Source organism: Myotis myotis, unplaced genomic scaffold (assembly GCF_014108235.1).
Source record: "Myotis myotis isolate mMyoMyo1 unplaced genomic scaffold, mMyoMyo1.p scaffold_m19_p_11, whole genome shotgun sequence".
In the NCBI taxonomy this organism is placed as follows: Eukaryota; Metazoa; Chordata; class Mammalia; order Chiroptera; family Vespertilionidae; genus Myotis; species Myotis myotis.
The window spans coordinates 74,987,837-75,011,899 of record NW_023416315.1 but is presented as its reverse complement, the minus strand read 5'-3'; the positions used below and the strand labels follow the sequence as shown (position 1 = coordinate 75,011,899).

The following is a 24,063-nucleotide window of genomic DNA, read 5'->3' as shown; positions in this document are numbered from 1 at the left end:
TCGTCCATTTTGGTTGGGACTGTCCTCTCTTTAAAACCGAAAGTTCTGCGTCCCAGCGCCTCCCTTTGTCCTAAGCAAACGGGATGGTTGGCCACCTGCCTGGCTTCCTCCCAGCCATGGCAAGGAGAGAAGTTTGAGGGAGCTAGAAAGTTGTCTTCAAACTTTCTAACTCAGGAGGGCTGAGTACCTTTCCTCCAAACTTTAGCCTCCTTCAGTGGTAATCAGCTCCTACATTGTACAGCAGAGCTGCTGTGTGCTGAGTTCTACCACAGTCTTGGATTTGGTGGTGGCCTTCATTCTGCTACTAATATATTGTGTTGTTTCTTTTTTTCTAGTGATTGTGGTGTTTCTGGGTCACTTGGGCTGGGGTAGTTTAAGTATACGTATAGAGACCATACATAGTTGTTAGAAGGCCTGGGTGGAAGCTATCAAAGTGTTCTCACAGTGAATCCCCGCATTCATCTCATGGCTAAAGAAGGGTTTATTTCTTATGTAATAGTACAAGGTGATCATTCCTCGCCGGTGAGAGGCTCTCCTTCCCGCTGACGGGTAGATGCGCTGTCTGGTTTCTCCAGCATCCCTTAAGACATTGCCCTCAGGTGAGGTCACAGCTGGGCTGCTGCCAAGGGCAAGAAAGAGTGCATAGACAGAGCACACTCAAGTCGGAAGGCAAGGGACTAGGAGTGGCAGAAGTAATTTCTGCTTTCATTACTTAGAGCTCACACGGATACATGACTGAACCAAATGCAAGGAAAGCGGGGACATGGGTTAGCCGAGAGCCCAGAACACTGGGGAGAATAGATTTGTGGGAAAGCTAGTAGTCTCCCCCTTCCAGGTTTGACTTAAACATGCTTAAGTACTTTTTTTTTTTCAAATGCAGAAAAATGATTGATTCTCCAAACAAGTTCTTAAGCTTTATTGTCTTGTTTTGGGAAGAAGTATCTCCAACCCCTGCCACCAGTGATTTAGTCTGCAATAGTGAAAATTGAATTACTGTTGAAATACTATTAGATGTATGATGTCATCATAAGACAAGCCCCTCCATCCTGCACATTCCCAGTCATACAGTCACAGAATTGGACTGGTATTCTCAAATTGGGTAACCTTCCCCAAAAGTCACAATTCCAAAATATTTTCCATATATTAATATATACAGTAAATAAAATGAATATGGGATACAGTCTCTGATGAAAGAGTTCGGAAGTTCAAGAGGTGAATACAAAATTTCTGGAATCCCTTGGAGTGGAACTAAGGAGACGGAGGTAGAAAAATGCCAGGAGCTTCCAGACTGTGTAGGTGTTAGGATGCAGAAGCCACTCAGCATCTGCCCACTGAGAAAGGTTTGCAACAAGCTGATGAGCAGGGTTATGCATTAACACATTTATTTTAGCCTAAATTTACATTACAATATTAAATACAGTAATATAGTTTTATTATATTTGTGCATATTGTTGTACATACGTGCATTATATATACATAATAAAAGTTTTGTTTTATATATGTGTGTATATAAATAAAATCTCTACCATTGTGTGTGTGTTTATGTGTGTGTTTGTGTTTGTCTCAGTCTCATAGTGACTTCAGAGTAGCAGAGTTACTGGGTACCCAGTAAAAGCTTATAACCATCTTTGGGAAAAATAATTTCAGTTTGCATCAAGTCATTTTTACTCCCCTTCCCCCAAATATTCTATTTAGATCATTTTGTTCCTGACTATTTTAAATTCTAAGGTTTTAATTTTGACTTTTTTTTGTACAACGACCTTTTGAAATAAATGGCATAATTCTTTGTAGTTTTATTAAATTTTATGTAAAGAGACCAGCAACTGCAGATGATTTGCACATGGTAATAGATTATATGCCATGGAAAAATGTTGCTTTTGTTGCTTCTCCAGTAGGCACAGTTCCAAGTATAGTTATTACTAAGCTACAATATCACACATTTTAAAAAAAAATTATCAAAAGAATTTCATGCTATTGACTCATTACTCCCATATTTATTATTATTATTGAAAATCAGTAGATCTAATTCTATTGGCTTCCTTCCTGATTGAAAACATTTGAACCTAGAAAGCACAGGTTTCTTAAGACATTTGTAACTATTCATTATGGATCTTAAACTTACAATCATGCTGCATTGTATGAGCAATGATTTAAAAAAAATTCTTTACAATACATATGATAATCGGGTTACCAATGCTATCAAGGTTTGAAGATGCTGAATGTTCATATAACTGGTATTTAAATTTTTGATGTGTTTTGCATTTGTTACTGAATATCAAGAATACATTTTTTTGCCCATATAGAGTAAGTTTAAAATGGGGTCTTTTGTAGAAGCCTCCAGCCTGTTTAGAATGATATAACCGATGCCCGAATGTTCACATATCAAACAAAATGCCAGCTTTCTGTAGAAAAAAGGTGTCAAAAAGTTTCTTTGTACCTTTAACGCATGCGATTATGTAGTACAAAATGCAGAGTTTGTAAAATTTCTTGAATATACAGGCTAAAAATGAATAATTCAAAACAAATCTTAAGTTCTACATTCTATTGTCCCTTTATAACGCAGGCAGAAGATAGCAGTGCGCTCCCAATAGAGCTGAATTTGCACAAGTTACACCTCTGACAATGCCAGATGGTCTATGGTCTACTTTTGAGAGCTGTCACATATGTAAAGATTTGAAAAAAGAAAGACAGCTGAATGAGAGCAGTGGATCGTTAAAGGGAGAGCGCGGGTCCCTAGGCATCACTAGTGTTTTAAGAGGCATTGTGTTGTCGTTCCCATATTAGCATGTTGCTTTTTTTTTTTAAAGCCATACACAACTTTTACACAATAAGAAAAAGAAATCTGTCTAAAGCCAAGTAGTTATGGTTTTTTTTTAATCAGATGTTTTTGTTCTTTATCCAAGAATAAAATCATGTTTCTGACTTACAGGTGAATTTCACTGTAAGATTCAAATGACATCCGTGAAAAATTATCAATGGAAGTGAAAATAAATGTCTGTTGAGATATCTAATATATCTAGGATTTATCCAGTTTTAATCTGACTTATATAGTGCATGCATCTGACAAAATCATAAAACTAAGAAAGTTTTAATGTGAAAAAATTAAAATGAAGAGATAATACTTGGTTACTAGATCATAATACAAACTATAGCAAAAATAATTAGGTGACAGTGAAACAAAAATTAAAGTACTATTCTTTATCTGCCAACCAAAATAGGTATCATATTGAAAACTGAAATGTAGGCAAATCATTAAGGATGTGTTAGAATATCACTCCAGCCATATCCAGTAATTTGCATATAGTCAGTTTTCATAGAAAAAGACAGGATCTGTCCATTTTAGAATTTGGTGGCAAGATATAGTTCTCTTTTACCATCTTTATTTTTAATTATTGAGAACATTTAACTATTACCAGTACATAGTGATTTTAAATTTATCTTAGAGTATGGAATATGACAGTACATGTTTGATTGATAAGAAGTCTCCCCAACATTGGTCAATGACATTTCAACTTAACTGAGCTCTCAGATTGCTTGAGTTATTTTCAGAGAAAAAGTGGCCCAACACATTCCATTTATTGGCGAGATTACTGGAAAGTGCTCTGAAAAGAACACCAAATTAGTTTTAACTCTCTTTAACTGTCTTCTTTGGCATCCCTTTAAATAAATATGTATAACTAGCTTTATGTTCAATAGCAGTCATTAGGATGTCATTCTCCTTGATACAAGGAGTTACAGGAGCAGCAAATTAATCTCTAGATCAAATGGTTACTCACCCATAAGAAATAGCTCTCCTTTTGCAGATGCCTGGACTGCCAATTTTAGTTAGAAGAAGGGTGTGTAGAGCTTTTACGTAGAGAAGTAACCTCTTCTTTTCATCAGAAGTTAGGAGAAAAAAATATTTTGATATATCTTACTATTAATTTGTTATATTCACAAATATTTAATTTTTGACAATTATTCTCCTTTGTTCTTTACTAAATAACTGAAAAATGGTAAGAGGGAGTCATATATTAATTTTATAAATCAGGTATTAATGTTAATAGACTTGATGTGAAACCATGCTTATTAAGTAAAAGAAATTTGTCTTTTTCTTGAAATCTGTACATTCATAAATAGAATATTTTGATATTGAACAAGGACAGAAGTAAACAATGTGTGCTAAAGCCCTACTCAAATGCAAACTGTCCTCTTTGTCAAAAATATATACCAAGTCTTAGCTAGTCCCTAGAACACAGATAATCAGTCCCCTTTAGACATGATCAATGCCATGTACCAGTATAACTGTTGTGACTTTCATACATTATGTTTTCTAAGTTGAAGAATTCTTAGTATTTAGACTTAATTTATATTTTTTAACTGTTCATAATCATAAGTTAAAAAGACTAATTATAACAGCAGTTTTAGAATCTGAAATTCCAGGAAATTATAAAAGTAAATTTTGACAATGAATGTTTTTACTGTTACTGTTGTTTTTAACTGAAGAAATGCTTTCATTGATAGCATTGCTTAAGAATATTAGTAAATAATTTCATTATTTAACAGATAGCTTTTTTGGGGGGGGAGATCAGAGCTCTAAGCTTCAATACCCAGAATCCATTTTGGCTAATTTAAATGAAAAATCTATTGTCAGCACAGAGATCCTCCCAAGAGTTACCCAGCTAAGGGTTGTGCCTGTACATTCAGAGGGGCTTCTCTAATGAAAACCTCACTGCTGCACTGTTGGCCCCATGGTCTGCTGGGAAGTGGGCATCGAACGCTGCACCCGCAGTATTTCTCTATACTGTCCAGCTTTCATCCCCGAATCCATTGTTCTTTTCCTTTTATTTCAAAAGATAATGGAGTAGTTAACCATTATCAGGGATAGCGAGATAATGTGTCTTTGGCACCAGAAAGAAGACCTGGTACATAGAAAATAATTCAATTTTTTAAAAAATGTCTTTATTGATTAAAGTATTACATATGTGTCCTTATCCTCCCATTACCTCCCCATCCCTGCCACTCATGCCCTCACCCCCCTGTTGTCTGTGTCCACTGGTTAGGCTTATATGCATGCATACACATCCTTTGGTTGATCTCTCACCCTTAACCCCACCCTCCCCTACTTTCCCTCTAAGGTTTGATGGTCTGATCAATGTTTCTCTGTCTCTGGATCCATTTTTGTTCATCAGTTTATGTTGTTCATTATATTTCATAAATGAGTGAGATCATGTGATATTTATCTTTCTCTGACTGGCTTATTTCACAATTCACCATAGCTAAGATTTGAAAACAGCCTAAGTGCCCATCAGCAGATGAGTGGATTAAAAAACTGTGGTACATCTATATGATGGAATACTACGCTGTGGTAAAAAAGAAGGAGTTCTTACCATTTGCAACAGCATGGATGGAACTGGAGAGCATTATGCTAAGTGAAATAAGCCAGTCAAGAATCCACTTTTTCTGAATGAGTGTCAAATTGTTTTTTCAGATTTCTAACTTCAATTTTCTTAAAAACAAAACATTTTTCCCTTCTGTTTTTATGCCCCTTTCATAAAGTCACTTTTGATGACTCCCTTTCTCATTTTCCCCTTTAGTAAGGATATTTTCTCTACATTTATTCTTTATTATTTCTGTTATACTAGAGGCCTGGTGCACGAAATTCGTGCACTCAGGGGTGAGGGGTGTCCCTCAGCCTGGCCTGCGCTCCCTGCGGGCCTAAGTCAGTCTGACATTCTTAGGGCTGTTGCGGAAGCTGGAGAGGCTCCTACCACCACCACTGCGCTCACCAGCCGTGAGCCTGGTTCTGGCTGAGTGGTGCTCCCCCTGTGGGAGCACACTGACCCACCAGGGGGCAGTTCCTGCATTGAACTTCTGCCCCCTGGTAGTCAGTGCACGTCATAGCAACCGGTTGTTCCGCTGTTCAGTTGATTTGCAGATTAGCCTTTTATTATATAGGATAGGATATTTTCCAATCATTATTATACCCATATGTATTAGTATTTTACTTTATTTTTGCTTTCATTTTTAGTATCATGGATAAAATTTAAAACAGTCTGTTACTGAGTGTATTTGGATTATTTAAAAATATTAATTTCTTTTTTAACGTGATAAACTTTTCCTACTTTTTAACTTAGCCCAACCTCAGCGCTTGCCTCAGCTTCAAACTTCAGCACAAGAACCAAGTGAGGAGGACATAGACAAGACAAAGAACTGCCACAAAAGTCTGAGCAACGGAAATGGAATTCACCATGGAGTCAAACATGTGTCTGTGGAGAATCGAAGACTTTCAGCACCTGTTTCCCAAAAAATGCATAGAAAAATTCAGTCCAGCTTGTCTGTAAATAGTGATATCAATAAGAAGAGTAAAGTGAATGCAGTCTTTTCCCAAAAGCCAGGCTCCTCACCTGAAGGTAAGTTTGAGATACATACATATTTTGCTTGACCATGTGTGAAATCATATTCACTAATAATTATTTTTTCAAGCAAATCTACAAGAAGAATCTCACTTATTTGTAAGACAAATGGGGATTTTGGTAAAATGCAGCCTCAGTCCCCAAAGGAGAACACAGGCTGTGAAAGGAAGCCTGGGCAGCTGACATCCTGCTTATTGTCTGCTAGAGGGAATGGTCATTACTTTAAATATAACTTCTAGACCAGTGGTTCCCAACATGGGGCCCATGCCCCACAGGGGGGCAATTTGACTTTTAAGGGGAGCAATTCAAGAATGAGCTATTAACTGAATTTTTTGCATTTCTTATGGTTCTAAGGCCTCATATACAGGATATAAATATATATTGTGACATATTTATGTATTTAAGTTCTCTATTATATGTTTTGAAACTTTATTTGCTATTTCTTCACATCACTTCATATTATGATATTTTTAAAACAATTGCTTAGTGATTTCTTCTTCAGTACTTCAGCTGTCCCTTTCGTTCTTTTCTTTTTCTCTTTCATGGATGCCATGTTCTTTGGAAGCTTGTTTAGACCAAGTTAATGGCCTGCTAGGCTTCCTCCACGTGAATTATATGTTACAGTGGGGGGAGGGGGGCGAGGGGGGCATCAGGATTTTAGAGATGCTTAGGTGGGGCATGGCCAAATAAGGTTGGGAGCCACTGTTCCGTACTTTTTTCATACCACATTTAAGAATATGAACACGGCGTTGTGGTGGCACACAAACGTATGTGATTATTTTTTCTGTTCCTGGCTTCATATGTTATTCTGTGGTTCAGAGGTAAGATCACCTGCTTGCAAATCAGTTCCTAGATATGCAAAACAAAGCCAGAAAAGGATTATTTGGTCATTTTATTTTCTTGCCAGGGAGAGGGCCAGGTGATCTCTGTTGCTTGAGTGACTAGCATCCTCCAGCCGCCCACCCCATTCCAGGCTCACTGTGGTCTGGCCTTTACCTCCTCTCAGGAACTAGTTATTACCTCCTTCAACTGGGCCTCATCCTGCACTTGGTCAGATTAAAGTCGGGTTAAATATGATGAACCTGAGAAACCTTTTCTTTATTATAACATAAACCCATGTGACGACATTGGGTTTTAAACGTACAGACTTTTTTTTTTTTAAATAAAAATGGCTTGCTGTATTATAGTAATAAAGGAATAGTCGTCTCCCACATTGAAGGTTCCAGATTTCTCCTGGCATATCTGAGTTATTCCATTCTTCCTCTTTCCCACTTTTAGCTGTTCTTGAGCTTCAAAAAATCTCAAATATTCCACCTGACACGTATATATTTTTGTTATTCCCTTTACATTTCTATTTTAATTGCCAGGAAATCTTAAATAAGGGAAATTCTGTGGATGTCTCTGTGAAATTGGCTGTGCTTATTTATAGAGATAAATTGAGTTGTAAATAGAAAATTGTACAGAGAGTTAACCAGTAATGTATGGGAGAAAGGATATTACATTTTGGTTACAGGTGTCTCAAATTCAACTGAGATAAAGTGTTAGGTTGATCAAATAATATGATAATAAAGGGTCTGCATGGTTCCAGGTCAGTGACACTACTTTCCAAACTAATTAGATTGAAGGGAACATGATTGACACTTTAAAATTAGTTTGACATGTTAGCTACATGGTCATCTCTGAAGCATAGTTAGGCTGTTAACTAAACTGGATCTCCAAGGAGTTGGAAAGGCAATGCAATTTTCTTGAGAAGATCTTCATTTTTAGGTGATTGGGTGAAATAATTGGATGCAATTGAAATCTACTTGTTTTTTTTGCATTTGAATTTGCTTATTATGTCCCAAACCTCTTATTTTCCATTTGCTATTTACTTATTATAAAGAATAGTAATATTTGCATATCAATCCCACTTGAAATTGCTTATGGCATTTTAATAAAAGTTTTTATTATTTGCTTACTTTTAATATCATGTGTGAATCTATTTCTGATGTAAGAATGCAGCTTCATAAGCAACATATGAAGAAAGAGGAAAATCAATATATATAAATGATATATAGTTCTATAAACCCTCTTCCTTTTTCCATCCTTGTTTCTCCCTCTTACATATACACTCATGCTTATGGTTCACCACAAATATATGGATGGTGAGTCCCTCGTAATCCTGACATTTTCACAAGTTCTGTCCCAGACGGGGCTTGGGGGCATGAGAAGTATGAAGCACAAATGAAGATGACTAAATATATTGTACAGTGTCCTACTCATAACTTTGCTGTTAAGCTATAGCATTTAGCCAGTTGTAGGTTTATTTTATATTGATTGCTTGAATCTAGATGAAAATGCCATTGTCCAGGTACATCTTTACTCAGAGTTTGGTGTTTTCATTTTCTTTGCTACTATTTAAAGTTGTGACCTGAAATTGTGTTGTTTTTTTCTGATTTTTAGTTTTAAATTTAAGTCTGTTTCCTTGGCAGTTCACTGTAGTTAAACAAACAAGCATAAGACTGGTAGATGGCAAATTAAAAGGAAAACAGCCTCAGCTCTTCTGCCAGCTAGCTAGGGGACTTGGGTTTCCTGGGGGATGCTTTTTCTATAAAATGGTGTGAAAGGTGTGGATTAGGAATTCCCAAAGTAAGTTTCAGTTCCAAGATTCTATGATTCAGTTCTTTCAGCAACGCTGCCTCATGAACTCTACACACAGGTCTCTTGCTGTATAGAACGTTTGGGGTCCTTGGTTGAGAAGAAATCTCATACCTTGGAATAGAATAGGGCAATACCAGGAAGGGTTTTGATGAACAGACATAGCATCTGGATTCCAGGACAGCAAGTCCTGAACGGGCTCCAGAGGTGTGGACACATGGAACAGACTTACAGTCTCAGAGAGGAGGGGGTTGGGGGTGGGGGTCGGGAAGAGATTAGACAAAAAGAACATATATGTATAGCCCATGGACACAGACATTAATGTGGTGAAGGTCTAAGGTGGGGTGGGGTGGGGGCAGGTTGGAGGGGGGCAGAGGGGGAGAATGGGAGACACCTGTAATATTGTCAATAAAATACAATAACAATGGGGAGATTTAATAGCTAAAATTTTCTCAGTTCTATGTTTTTCTTTTTTTACGTTTTTCTTTAGTCTTCATCACTTATGTCTCTTCTTCTTACAGTAAAATGAGCAAATGAGTAGTAAAATAATATTAACTGGGGACTTCAAAATTAGCTACCCATGCCCAGTTTGACCATGTGTGTTTTTTTCCGAATAAATGGTGTTCCTGGTTGCGACTTTGTATGTATTGCACATAAATACTATTGACAAGTAAAGGGGCATTTTGTGGTTCCGTTGATGGAATTTACATATTTAATCATTTCACAGTGTTTTAGTAAGAGCACTAAACTTGCTGATCAAGTTTGGAAAAGACCGCTAAGATATGGCGGTCCATTGCTTATACAAAGGTAAGGATTGACCCAGCCCCATGATTGAGATAGTGGGTTGGTGACATGTGTTAATCTGTCTTTCGTTTCTGTTCTTTTCTTTTTTATTATTATTATTAGTTAAGGTATTACAAATGTGTCCTCATCCCCCCCATTAACCCCCAACCTCCCCCACACACACACACACTCATGCTCCCATCCCCCTGTTGTCCATGTCCAATCTGTCTTTCACTGTGGGTACACTAAGGCTTGAGTACACATAGACTGACATGTGCTCCATCAGATTCTCCTTTTTAAGTTGTCTTGATTTATGTAGTTAGTTACTTAGATTCATTCTGTGTACCAGGTATTGTTCTACCTGCTTTGCTCACATGAAGTCATTTAATCCTCCCAACAGCACTGTAATTCTGTGAACAATATGTAATTAGCAAATTGTGAATAAGGAAACTGAGGCACAGAGAGGTTAAGTGAAGCCACCAAAGTCAATTGGTGTGTGATAGAATTGAGATGTAAACCCAGACAATTCTGGCTCCACACCTATGCTACTGACTACTCATATTTTTGCTTATAAAATCCTCAGAGAAAGCGAGTTTACTGGCTATTCCACCGCCACATCAGAAACTGGTGTTACAACTGTGCTTGAGACAGGGGTCTTCTTATTACTATATAGATTTGTTTTGAAGCACTACCTACTAAATTTTTAAAACAATTCTCACACCTATACCTGGTTTTTGTTTTCTTCCCTATAAGACTCTAAATTATTGAAAGACTGGACTGTGTATGAGTTTTTTTTTGTTGTTGTTAATTTACAGCAATGCCCATTACATTAGATTCAAAGAGTTTCCCAGGAGTTAGTAAGTGATAAAATTTTTATTCCAAATCACTTTATCCTACTCCTTTGTGAAACTAGCACTGAAAAATAGAATGTGTGCACATGTTCATTTAAAAAAACGTTATTTTAAAAAAGTACTTCATATATAGTAGAAAAAAAAGTACCATGTGGGAAAATACACATTTTATTTAAAGGTTTTTTTTAATTAGTAGATTTCTTCTTGTTTTGTTTAATTAAATATTTTCAAAATACTTTACTTTTCTGATTGTATCACCCAGATGTAGTTTTAAGATTAAATGTTTTAAGATTCTTGACCTTTGAAATAATTAATAGTATATGACATTGAAATGACCAAGGGTTTTCATTAGATTCTAAGCTACTTATCATAGGAATGACAAATCCTAACACATTTTAGGTGTGTCCCAGCTATAGCTATATAGTTTCATAAAAATTCAATTTCAACAAAGATATTTTTAGAAGAGATTTTATGCTTTTCAGGAATCTTGGATAATAGACCCTTCATGTTGACAGATTTAGTATTTATAAAGAAATGCATAGCCAATCCCAGCAGCTCATTGCCCACAGATGCTGAACAAGAGAATCAGGAATATCGTATACATAGCAATACCGAATCACACAGAGGCAGTATGCCCTAGTGATTAGAGTACAGGCTCTGGAACCAGGCTGCTAGGGTGCAGAAATTGGCTTTACTACTGACTGGTGATATGTCCTAGGGTAGGTTTCTTAACCTCTTTATGTGTCAGTGTCTTATCTATAAACTGGGGATATTGTTAGTACCTACTTCATAGGATTGCTGTGAAGAGGAGTTTAGTTGATATTGCATTTAGTGGAGTTAGAACACAACCTGGCCCAGAGGAAATACTTGGAATGTTAGCTTCTGTTTGCATCATCATCATTAAGGAGCACACTGGGAGGGGTCAGGAATGTTCGCTTCCTTGAGAAGGCAATGCTTCCATAGAGACCTGAAAGATACGATTAGGTTAGGGATTTGAGGGAGGCATTTAAGGCTGAAGGAGTTTATGACATCATGTATTTTGTTCAGAGAACCATAAACCATTTGTTGTTGCTAAGAAGCTAAATTAGGAGAAATGAGACTGGAAAGGTAAGAAAGACAGTGACAGGCAGCCTGGGATGCCCTGTATTTGGAAGCTATGTAGCTAGATATATATGACTTCTTCAAAGGCCATCATTTTATATCTAGTATACAGTATATTTTTTTGAAACATTCCAGTGGTTCTCAACCTGTGGGTCGTGACCCCTTTGGGGGTCCAACGACCCTTCACAGGGGTCGCCTAAATACATCCTGCATATCAGATATTTACATTACGATTCATAACAGTAGCAAAATTACAGTTATGAAGTAGCAACGAAAATAATTTTATAGTTGGGGGTCACCACAACATGAGGAACTGTATTAAAGGGTTGCAGCATTAGGAAGGTTGAGAACCATTGCTTATACTTTCTATTCTCTCCATACTGCAGAAATTCTTTAGCTCAATTATGTAAGAATTATTACCATAGATAAAGCTGATGAATTGATTTTAGACGTGATGACTTTGTGATGCTAACAAGCTCTTTAGGAAGTCTTTGGACATATGGGGAGACTTAAGCCCAGTCCTTTGATTTTACTGGTTCTTTCTCCTTCCCTTTCTTTAAACTATTCTCTTGGCTTCTAATCTCTGTGATCTTTCTCTGTCTCCTTTTTAGACTTCTCTCTCCCTTCTTTTCAGCATATTTACCCTTGTGTTCATAGTGTAGCTGTTTTTCACAACATACCATGGGGACAGGCCTCATACCCTCAGTAAGGAGGAGGACAGCCGTGACTCTATGGGAGACAATCCAGATGGGGTGCACAGCCATCAAAGGGATGGACCACAGTGGAGCAGGACAGTTTGAAAAGCCCACTAGGTAGTTCACACATGTCCCGCCCCCTCCTTCCTTGAGAATCACTGGTATAAAATGGTAAAAATATATATTTTTGACCTAACGGCTTCCTTTTCTTTCCGCATCATCTACAAACTCTGACCTAACTCCTTGAACTTGAAATTGTGCCTTTGCTGCAAGGCGTAGAGGTCCCTGCACACATGGTTAAGTGACACAGCTGAGTGCCTTTGCTTCTTTTTAGACTGGAATGTTCTCATAGCTTTCTTTGCCTTCTTGATCTGTGCACATTTTTTTCAGACCTCAACTCAGGCATCATATCCTGATGCCCCAATTTTAGACTAATTGTCCCTCTTTTGGGTCCCTATAGTACGTGCCACATACAAAATAATACCAAAGTTGACCTGTTTTTTTGGTCTTTCTGCACTAAAAATCTCATTGAAGGCAAAGACTTTGTCTTATTCATCTCTTCATTTCCAGCACACAGCCTAGTACCTGGTTTATAGTGAGTGTTCAGTAAATGCCGAAGTAAGAAAGGAATATAAATTGGACAACATCTATACTTCTTCTTTGATGTTATGTTTGAAACCTCAGAAGAGCTGAAATCCTCAAAGAGAGGTAAAGGGGAGTGTTAATATTTGAGCTTAAGGAAGGGAGAAAGAAACTCAAATGAGACAGGATTAGAACTCAGAACTCCTGCCTACTACCCCATTAAGGGTTCTCATTATTCTGTATGTTTTTCAAATATGCATTCCCAAATCCTAAAAAAAAAATTAGAAAATTGAAATTGAATGATCCATTCTTAGTTTTAGTAGTATTACAAAATCTTACTCATTTTTCCCCATAAAAACTTCTCAGTGTTGCCCTGGCCCCTGTGACCCAGTTGGTTGAGTCTAATCTCATGCACTGAGAGGTTGCTGGCTAGATTACAGGTCAAGGCACATGCCTGGGTTGCAGGCTTGATCCCAAGTAGGGGCCGTGCAGGAAGCAGCCAGCCAATTGATGTTTCTCTCCCTCTCCCTCCAATAAAAATATAAACAAACAAAACAATAAAAAAAACAAACAAACTTCTCAGTTTTGCCTGTAACTGTACAAGTATTAGTATCTTAGTAGAAGGATAAATGGGACTTTATCATATGACCATTGTATAATAATCTGATGTCCCAGAAACCAATTTTCTGGGACTTTGCAAGATAATGTTGCTGCATTCCTCAAAATACTTATTTTGCTTGGATGATGTTCTGTTTTGTTGTGTTTTCTGAGGCACAGTGTCTTCTATTCCATGTTAGAATATCTTTAGAATTCTGTTTTCTGATGCAATATTTGCCAGTTCATTGAAAACTAGGATTTTAATACATTTCACTGCTCAGCCAACAAACTACATGGAACAACAGTAATACAAAGAGTAGGGTGTGTGTATGTGTAGGGAGAGCAGGCATGGTCAAAGTTGAATATGTCAGATTATATTCATTCTGCAATTATAAATCATATTTATTTGAAACATTTAATCATCTGTTCTTAAAAAATAAACAATTTTCTATCCAAAGTATGTATAAGTGGTAAGTGTTAATTTAGGGTTGAAAGTAAATATTTAAATGCACATCCTTTAGGAAAATAGGTTAACTATATAATTTATTCCTGACAGTAAATTATTGTTATACCTGTTCACTTGATGAGGAGCAAAGAAAAGATTTTATAAGGTTCTGAAATACATACAATTTAACATCTGTAACACAGAAACACCTCCCAATCTGCCTCAAATCTGAGTGCTTCTCTGATAATAGCCGACAGTTTTGCAGGCCATGTTTGCCGGGGTCCAACCCCAGCAGGTCCAGGGGTCCCCAAAGGTGTGGATGGAGTCGGCGAAGAAGGAAGGACACGGAGACAGCGTTCAGTTGATCAGCAGCATAGCCAGGATCTCTAGCCAGGATCTCCAGCCAAGTTCTGTAGCCATGTTTCCTCTCTAGGTTCTCCAGCCAGGTTCTGTCCAGGTTCTCCAGCCAGGTTCAGTTACCAGGTTCTAGTCAGGTTCTCTTGCCAATTTCTGTAGTCAGGTTCAGTCCAGGATCTTTTGCCATGTTCTCTTGCTAGGTTCTGTCTCTAGGTTCTGAGGCCAGTTTCTGTCCAGGATCTTTTGCCATGTTCTCTCCAGCGAAGTTCTTCTGTCTCTAGAGAACGTTCTGTGTAGGTTCTGTGCCTAGGTTCTGTCTCTCTTGGTTCTGTATTCTAAGTTCTGTGTCTTGCTGTCTTATTACATCTGTATTTATACCAGTTGATTCAATCCTACCAATCTCTATTACAAAGGTTAGGGCGTTTCTTATCTCCATTCCAGGGAGTAAAGATTATGTAGCTTAAGCATGATTGTTCGTAGTTAAAGTGATTAATTACCCACCTGGCACTTAGTTAAGAGGTTTTATTCCCTCCCTAACTTCAGGGGAAAATCCCTACCTGGGGAAACAACCTTTCTCAGAGACCTTGGTTAAAACACATAGTGCCAAGAAGGTGAGCAAACATATTAAGAACAGTATGCCATATATGCCAGGTCCCTTGAAACAGCAAGCATGGACCGGCTCCCAGCACATGTTGAAGAAGAGATAGATGCTCTTAGTTATGTCGGGACTCCACCTTTGGTTTTTTTGGTTTTGTAGACAAGCTGTTTTAGGCCAGTACCCAAAAGTATTTATATTAGCTTAGCGTTTACTCAGGAGATGGGTGGGGAGGAAATAGAACAATGGAGATACAGATAGATTGGCCAGGAAGCTTTGGGGTGTGGGGCATCAGAGTGAAGAGACTATTTAGAAACCCAGCTTCAGAATAGTAGGCTAAATGGAAAGAATGGAACAAATCTTATGACCCTATTAATACTCTAAGATTTTAATTTTTTCTTTGTACAGTGATGAAAGGTTGAGATGATGTTTTTATTAGGCCAAATAGTAATAGGTAGTTAGGGCAGTCACACTTCTGTAGAATGAAAGTTTGTTTTCAATACAAAGAGCTGTGCCAAGTGTGGGTAATGGAGATTCTGAAGGCTTTTTTTAGAGTTTCAGGATTGAGTGAAGGGTCTGAGCCCAGGGCTAACTCTGAGTAGAAGTGGAGCAGCAGTCAGACATGCATCTGAACAGGACTGTCATTAATTTTCAAGCTCAATTAGTTGGGAAAATATAGAAATTAGGAAATTATGGGGAATAGCTGAATAGAGTTTGAGGCTGACCATGAGTTGGCATTTTAAACCTGTTCAATTTCAAGTGTGATACACAATCCAAGACCATTTGAAAATAAAAATATACACTGGAGCTTGAACAAGGGAGTTAGAAGCAAGCATACTAATTTATATTTGTTTTCATAGAAGTGATGTTGAAATGTAATCTGAATGCGCTTTCCTGAATAGAGATTTAAGAGGAAAGGTCAGATGGATGAAAAGGGCATGACTCAGGGATCACTGGAGGCTAGCCAGTCTGGTGGGGTGGGAATGTGCATTCAGCTTGAGTAGACTTTTCTCCTCAGATGATGTCAGAGCAAGTCAGAGTGAGGCCATGTCACTAATAAGACAGTCTAGGGGAGAGGTCAAAGGGCAAAGAGAGTAGGACGATTATCAGGGTGAGAGAAGAAACAGATTGAAAAGGTCAGTGACATCATGGATGCCAGGGAAAAGTGTTTTAAGAAGGACTGGCCCTACCTGGTTTGGCTCAGTGGATAGAGCACTGGCCTTCGAACTGAATGGTCCCAGTTTCGATTCCGGTCAAGGGCACATGACCTGGTTTCGGGCTCGATCACCAGTGTGAGGCATGCAGGAGGCAGTGGATCAATGATTCTCTCTCATCGTTGATGTTTCTATACCTCTTTCCCTCTCCCGTCCTCTCTGAAATCAATAAAAATATATTTTTTAAAAAAGGACTGTACCAGATACTGCACCAGATATTATTGACAGTTTCAGTAGGGTGAGTACTGAAATAATTCTATTGGATTTAACAGTGTGGATGTCATTCTGCTACCTAGTTAAGAGCTATTTTCATGGAGAATCCAGAATAATATGGGTGATGGAACGTGTGGAAACACAGTTGCTCCAGAAAGGCCAAAGTCCAGGTCAGGGAGGTTGTTTTGTATTATTTTGTTTTAACATGGGAAAGGTTTGAGTGTGTTTAAGAAGGAATTCAGGAAAGAGAGAACATTTGAACATTTGAAGATTTTTAAGAAGGTAATAATATATTTTCTTGACAAGCCAGCATTTTATTTCTTTAGAGTTTAGATACAGAGTTCAATATACTGAATTATGTGAATGCACAGCTATTATCAAAGCAAGAGAACTGAGCAACCAGGGAAGTCTTTACTGAATGGTTAACCTAGATGACTCCACTCTGTGTGGGTTGAGTGGTTGATTAATCTTAGAAGCCTTTGAGTAACTTCTGTGGAATAACTTTGTATGAGGAAATGTAACCTTTAAAATGATTTAAAAGCCTATCTCACGTCCTACTCCCACCTCATTCCAGGAGCAGTAATTGCATTTGAATGGAAGGCATTGACAGGGCAGCCGTTTATGATTCTGAGTTCCAAATTTCTGACTTTGTTTTGGACCACAAGTTGATGGAAATTGATAGCGTCTCATGCTTTAGATTGTTAGGGCCCCTAATTGAATTTAAAAATAGCTTTTACACATAGTGTAGTATTAGGAAAGAAATAAAACATAAACAAGTAAACAAGCACTTTAAGAGTTAGAAAAAACAAGTATAGGAAAGATGAGTTAGTACATAACTGCATAATTTAGAGAAATAGAAAGCTATAGCTTAATTTAAAAATGTATTTAAAGCAAATTTATGTTTGCTTGTGAAGTGAAGAATAAGCCACATTAAAAAGCTTGAAAGGGTTAAGACTTAGCCTGTAATAAATTGGAATTTTGATTAATTGTGGTTGTGTCTTATGCAGCGCTTTTATCATTTTTGGTCCATGGGCTTCATTGAGAATCTGACAAGAATTTTTAAGAAAGATGGTGCCAGAATACTACTCCTCTTCTGTTGTTTCTGGAAATAACCACAGACATTGGTTACCTTTGATATCTTATTCTAAAGTCAAATATCTCTAAGAACTGAACACTGAAAAGGGAGCAGATAATAGGGGGGGCTAATGAGTCAAGGTTTTGATTTTGATCTGAGTGAAGTAGGAAGGCAAAGGCAGCTTTTGAGAAGATAACTTACCTGATCTTACCATTTTTGAGCGTCACCTGCTTTTTGTACAGGCACACAAGGGCAAAAGAAGGGAGGCCTTGCTCCGTGACTTGCAGGAAGGAATTCAGATGGGAGATGATAGGGTTGGACCAGCTGACAGTGGCGAGATGTTGTTGCACATGGATGTTCTTTAAAGGCAGAATAAGATCAACTGAAGGATGAGATTGCAGTGTGAGAGAAAGTCAGAGGTTAAAGATGACTCCAACTTCTTTGGCCTGAGCAGCTGAAAGTATGGAGTTGCCATTAACAGAGAAAGGGAGACTGTGGGAAGAACAGGGTTAGGGAGGAAGATCAGGAGTTTGGTTTGGAACATGTTGGATTTGTGTTGCCCATTTCGATCTACTCAAGTGATGGTGTGGAACTGGTGGTTGGATAGAGGAGTCTGAGGTTTAGAGGAAAAATCTGCAGCACATTTTGTGAATCCTCAGAGTACAGAATGTCCAGTGGATGGGGTCACCTGGCACTGGGGCTCTCAACCCTGGCATCCTGCATATTTTAATAAGAACTTCTGGGTTTTGTCCCCAGAATGCAATGGAATGGGGCCAAGGCATCAGCTTCCTTTAGAAGCTACCCACGTGATTCACTCTAATATGTACTCAGAGTTAAGAACTGTCCAGGGAGTAGGTAAAGGTAAGTATTCCAAGAACTGAGCCTGGAACTACTCCCATACGTAGAGGTCAGAAAATAAGGAAGAACCATGAAAAAAATGAGGATGAGTAAGCCACGATGGAGAAGGAACCAACAAAAGGGACAGCTTAGAAAAAAAGTGTTTCAAGATGGAGGGAATGATCATGTATCAAATGCAAATGAGAAGTCCAATAAGATAAATGAGAAGTGACCAGTGACATTGTCCTATGAAGATCATTGGTGACCTTCATAGTTCTGTTTTTGTGATGGGGACAAAAGCCTGATTGAAGTGGGCTCCAGAGAGAAGGAAAAGAGAGCCATGGAAGGTTACAAGAGTAAGCTACTCTGTTCAAGAAGTTTTCCTAAAGAATAGTGAAAGGCTGCAAGCTACAGGGGGATGCTTTTAGGGATAGGATTTTATTGGCTGAGTGTTGCTGGTAATGAGCCCATGAAGGGAAGATATTGATGATACAGGAGAAGGATGTCCTTGAGTAGGCGAGAGGGGCGGAGATACCTTATAAAGTGCTCTCTGTTGTAGTTATTGATTTGAAATGATGTTAAATATATGAAAGTTTCTTTGTGTTTTAGAAGGTTTTCAAAAAGTTACTTCATAGTTACAATAATGGCATGAGAAATTGCTTAATATTATACTTCTCAAAGAAGGAAGTTTTGAAGACGAGCTACAGGATATTCAGGATGTTTTGAATGTTCTGACAAAAACTGGCTGATGACTCATGAGTCTCTTGTAGTTGACCAAGCGTGTACACAGGGAAAATAGTATCAGAGTATTGTTCACTGAGTATAATTTTTGTCTTCAAATATTTGAGGTGACCAGTCACAGTAAAACTTTTTCTCAGATGCTCACAATAAATCAGAACATCTTCTTTATGTTTCGTATTTTACTTTACCTACATTTTATCACTTTAGCTAACGTGTCTTACCTTTGAAAGAATTAGTTCCATTTTTGAGGATAGAAGAATATAAATGCTGACATCAGCTGATGAACTGAAAAAATGCTGTTGTGTCATCCATACTGTAATTCCTGTCCAAATGCCATGTGTTCAGCCCATGGATGGTGTAGGAAAGAGAAAATTCAAAATAAGCATAACAGGATTATATTCATGTTCCTTTGTCTTTTACTAAAACTATTTTGGTAATATTATATTTTAAACTTTTTAAATAATTGTCTTCAGTGCCTTCATACATTTCTTACTTTACCTCCAGTGTTTTACTACAACATTATTTCAATTCCTTTGTGTGTGTCCCTTCCGTTGTCTCTATATATTCAAACTGGCGATATAGCACAAAAATATTTAAGAATAGATAATTAGGGAAAAATTAACTTTGAACATAGAGTCTTAAGAAAGATTCTGAAGGAGAAGGAACAAAAGGGTGCCCTGCACGTCTAGGACTATGTTTTGTGCGCTATTCGGAGAAGCTTTCATCTTTGAAGATTTAGCCTGCAAGCCTAGTTGTTACTCCAAGTATACCTTCTGTATGTCTGTCCATCTGTCTGTCTCTCTCCCCCCTTCCTCATCTACCCCTACTCCCACTTCTCCCTCCTCTCATTTCTCTCTTTTTCATACTTTCTCTCCATCCTGATTCATTTCAGTTAGATATTTTGCCTGATTTCATTGAACAATTTATTACAATTTAGGAGAACCCAAATGGTAGTGATTCATGACATTTTCAATAATAATGTTTTCAGATAGATTTATTTGAGTTTGTGTGTTTGAGAGTATGACATAGCTTAAAAGAAATAGCTCCAAAAATCTCTAAGACGGAAGACTTTTTAAATAATTATTTTTTTCTAGATTGAATTATATTGTCATTGTACTAGAGTTGATTTCTTTTCTTTCAGAATATGTATGTTTTCTTCATTACTTGGTTTTTAAAAGTTATTTTTGTCCCAGTGGGTTTTGCTCAGAGGTTAGAGCATTGGCTGATGGACTGAAAGGCTGTGGGTGTGATTCTGGTCAAGGGCACATATCTCTGTTGCAGGCACGATCCCTGGCAGGGTACTTGCAGGAGGCAACCAATTGATGTGTCTCTCTCATATCGGTATTTCTCTCTCTCTGTCTCTTCCCATCCCTTCTACCCTTATATTCTCTCTCTCTCTCTCTCTCTCTCTCTCTCTCTCTCTCTCTCTCTCTCTCTCTCTCTCTCTCTCTAATAAGAAAAAAAAAAAGGAAAATATCCTCTGGTAAAGATTAACAAAAAAAATAAAAAAGAACCTGCCTGACTTCTAAAAATAATTGAAGTGAAAGAGAAATATTAATGTCACTGAGAAATGTTTTTACTAATTTTAATACTTATATATTATAGTATTAAACTATTACACTTTTGAAAATATTTTATAATTAATTTGTTTAAATCTCAGCTAGTATAGAATAAATTAGGATAGAGGAGCTTTTGGTATAAAGTAACCATATTTCTGAAACCCTCTTGCAAGATGAAATGTTTTATATAGGAGGTTTGCGCATACTATGAAAGATTCATATATGATCCTCTACTCAGCGGGTTTTAGGTTTGGGAGGGGTTTGTGACTTTGATGAGAAAAAAACAACTTAATTCTATTAACGTCTACACTTTAAATGAAATGTAACATTTTCCTCAATTATAAGTGTAAGCTATAACCTTCAGTTGCATTAGTAGTACCTGTTACTTTGTCACCGATACTTTCTTATCATGTTACAGTTATTGAAGAAAACATGAAATACCCTTTATGCTAATCACTACTTTAAAATTATAGTAGTTATCAGATCACCACAAGATCTTGTTGTTAATGTGTTTTTAAAAAGCACATACTTATTCTACCTCAGCTTTTCATATTATGAAAGCTATTTCAACATAATTTAGTTTCCCTTGAAATTATTTTTGTTTTATTTTATGCATTTACAAATAATATTTTTTTGTGTGTGCTACACACACACACACACACACAAAACAAAAATACCTGCTCTAGCCCTGCTTTAGAATGTAAGTAGTATCTTTTGTAATGTACTTGTTTTATAAACTTACATTCTCTGTGTGGCTTTCATAATGCAAAGAACACAGTTTTTTTAAATAACTTTTCTCTCATGTGAAACTGAAATAAGAATAAAGGCCATATCCAATTTTGCACCTTAACGGAGAAAAACAACTATGCTAAATAGCAAATTACTAACTCTTGTTGTCATGTTTACATTTTAATGATGTGCTTTACCAAAGCATAGATGCAGAGACATGGAGAAAATTACCTTCATGGCTTTCAACTGCCACAATGTGGGTAATCTTCTAACTCTCCATAAGTAGGTCCCGGAGAAAACTGAGGAACTGTATCAGAAGCCAGCTGCCTGGTGAGAAATTGTTTCAGAGCTCTCCGGCAAGTCTTCCAAAGGGATTTTAACTGATGTGAGCAACATACTGTGGCCTAAGGTCCACCTTCTCAGCCCAGGGACCTGGTAATTTTTCCTGGCTTTTCTACTTCTTTACTCTTGATCAAAGGGAAAATAGAAGGTGGTAGACATTCCCTCAGTGGATATAAGAGGCAATTAGAAGAACAAAATTGAATAAGTATAAAACAGTTTGCTCAGGGAAATGAATCATATTCCCAATTTTGAATGGGAAATTATTCATACAGATAAACAATAACTGTCTCCGAGAGGACTGAGAAATCCAAGATTTGGGAGGAGGGGAAGGTGAAGAAAACAGCAAAATGGATTAATATGAAGTTTTCCAAAGACATATTAAACCTGCTGAAATTTCTGCTCTAACTTTTATTGGGACATCAAACTGGAGGAACTGGATCTCCTGGGTAATACAACGTAATTTAAAGCTAACACTCGAAGTCAAAATTTATTTTTTTATAATAATTATGCTCAGTGAGAGATGCCGAAATTGCATGTTGGAATGACAGAAGAGTAGTTATTCTAGAAAGAACTTTTCAACATCTGTGGTCGATATCTCCTAGAAACTGTCCTGGGGAGTGACAGGAGACATTAAAGTGAAGCCAAAAGTAGTCTTCGCCTCAGGCCATACAAATGAATTTCATCAAGTCAACAGGTGTTAATGAAGGGGTTGCCATGTGCCCAGACCAGTGTACTAGATTCTGTAGAGCAATGCCATTTCATTTCATTCTTTGTTACCTTTTACTTTTTTAAAAAAAAAAAATATGTTTTTATTGATTTTTAGATAGAGAAAAAGGGAGAGGAGGAGAGAGATAGAAACATTAATGAAAGAGACACATTGATCAGCTGCCTCCTGCACACCCTCTACTGGGGATGAAGCCTGCAACCCAGGCATGTGCCCTGACTGGGAATCGAACCCAGAACCTCTTGGTCTATGGGACAGTGCTCAATCCACTGAGCCACACCAGCTGAGCCATTTTTTGTTAATTTTTAAAGAATACACTTTTAGTCAGAAATAAATATGAACATACTGGCTCTTGAGAATCTCAATTGAATATCTATATACTGTATATAAAAGGCTAAGTGAGTGTCTGACCATGGACGGGCCAGTAGGTCTGATGCGCACTGACCACCAAGGGGCAGACCCTCAACGCAGGAGTTGCCTCGATGCAGTGACCTGGCAGTGGTGGTTCTTGGGTGACACAACTTGGAACCAGAGAGGAGGGAGCCTGATTTTGGGGTGCATCAACCAAGAACTGCCCTCTCGCAATCCAGGACCCCTTGGAGGATGTCATCGGAGAGCTGGTTTTGGCCTGATCCCCACAAGCCAGGCTGAGGGACCTCACCTGCCAGAGGGACCCCGCTCACTTCACAGACACTCTTTGAGCCGTGGCGCTGCCCCAGGTGCGGCCTGCTGGGGAGGGACTGTGGGAGGTTGGCTCCAGGGTATGTCCGGCCCATCTTGCCCAGCCCCACACCACTGGCCACCTTCTAATTAATTTCCTTTCACTGTGCACGAATCTGTGCACTGGGGCACTAGTATATATACAGTTTAATATGTATTTGTCCTCCCATACATTTTCTTTCTTATTCAGATTTGGATTTATTGATGAATCTCCTAATGTGCCAAGACCTGCATTATGGCATACCTACCTTTCAGAATCAAAAATCTAGGTTGTCTGTCTTTTCAAGTTGTGTCTGTACCAAGCAGCTAAGCACCACTGAAGAAACCTTGATGTCCATGAAAATCACTATCACTTACGATATGTGCTCTCAGGTCTCAGGTCTGAGCTAGATGCTCAGACTCCCTTACCACATTCAGCAAATCATTACTGAGCTTGCTCTGTGGCAGGTTCTCTTTGGGGTACTGGGCTGATCTGTGAACTGTGCAGACAAGCAGACCTACCCTCTCCCATTTTCCACAGTGCCTATTGCATTTTGTTGCTACTCTATTTAAAACGAGGCTCCCCGATTCCTGGTCGGTGTGGCTCATTTGTTTGGGCGTCATCCCATGCAAGGTTGCCTGTTGGATTCCAGGTCAGGGCACTTGCCTGGGTTGTGGGCTGGATCCTCGGTAGGGGGTGTGCAGGAAGCAGCCAATCGATGTTTCACTCTTACATCGATTTTTCTCTCTCCCCGTCTCCCTTCTTTTCTCTCTAAAGAGCAACACAATATTTAAAAACAACAACAAACAAACAAAAAAACGAAGGTCTCCAAAGCTTGCACTCTCCACAGAGAGAAGAGGCCATCTAGCCATGTTTCAGGGTCTCTCTACC

The 24,063-nt window shown here is 38.0% G+C and overlaps 1 protein-coding gene across 2 annotated transcripts in view; it reads left to right on the top strand.

The window, feature by feature from the left end:
* The window catches only part of MDFIC (MyoD family inhibitor domain containing), an 87,456-nt gene that overhangs the window by 50,269 nt on the left and 13,124 nt on the right, over positions 1-24,063 (top strand). For both annotated transcript variants that reach the window (XM_036328923.1, XM_036328922.1), the window contains exon 4: positions 6,117-6,392. In XM_036328923.1, the coding sequence (XP_036184816.1) occupies positions 6,117-6,392 (276 nt within the window). The remainder of the gene's footprint in view (positions 1-6,116; positions 6,393-24,063) is intronic.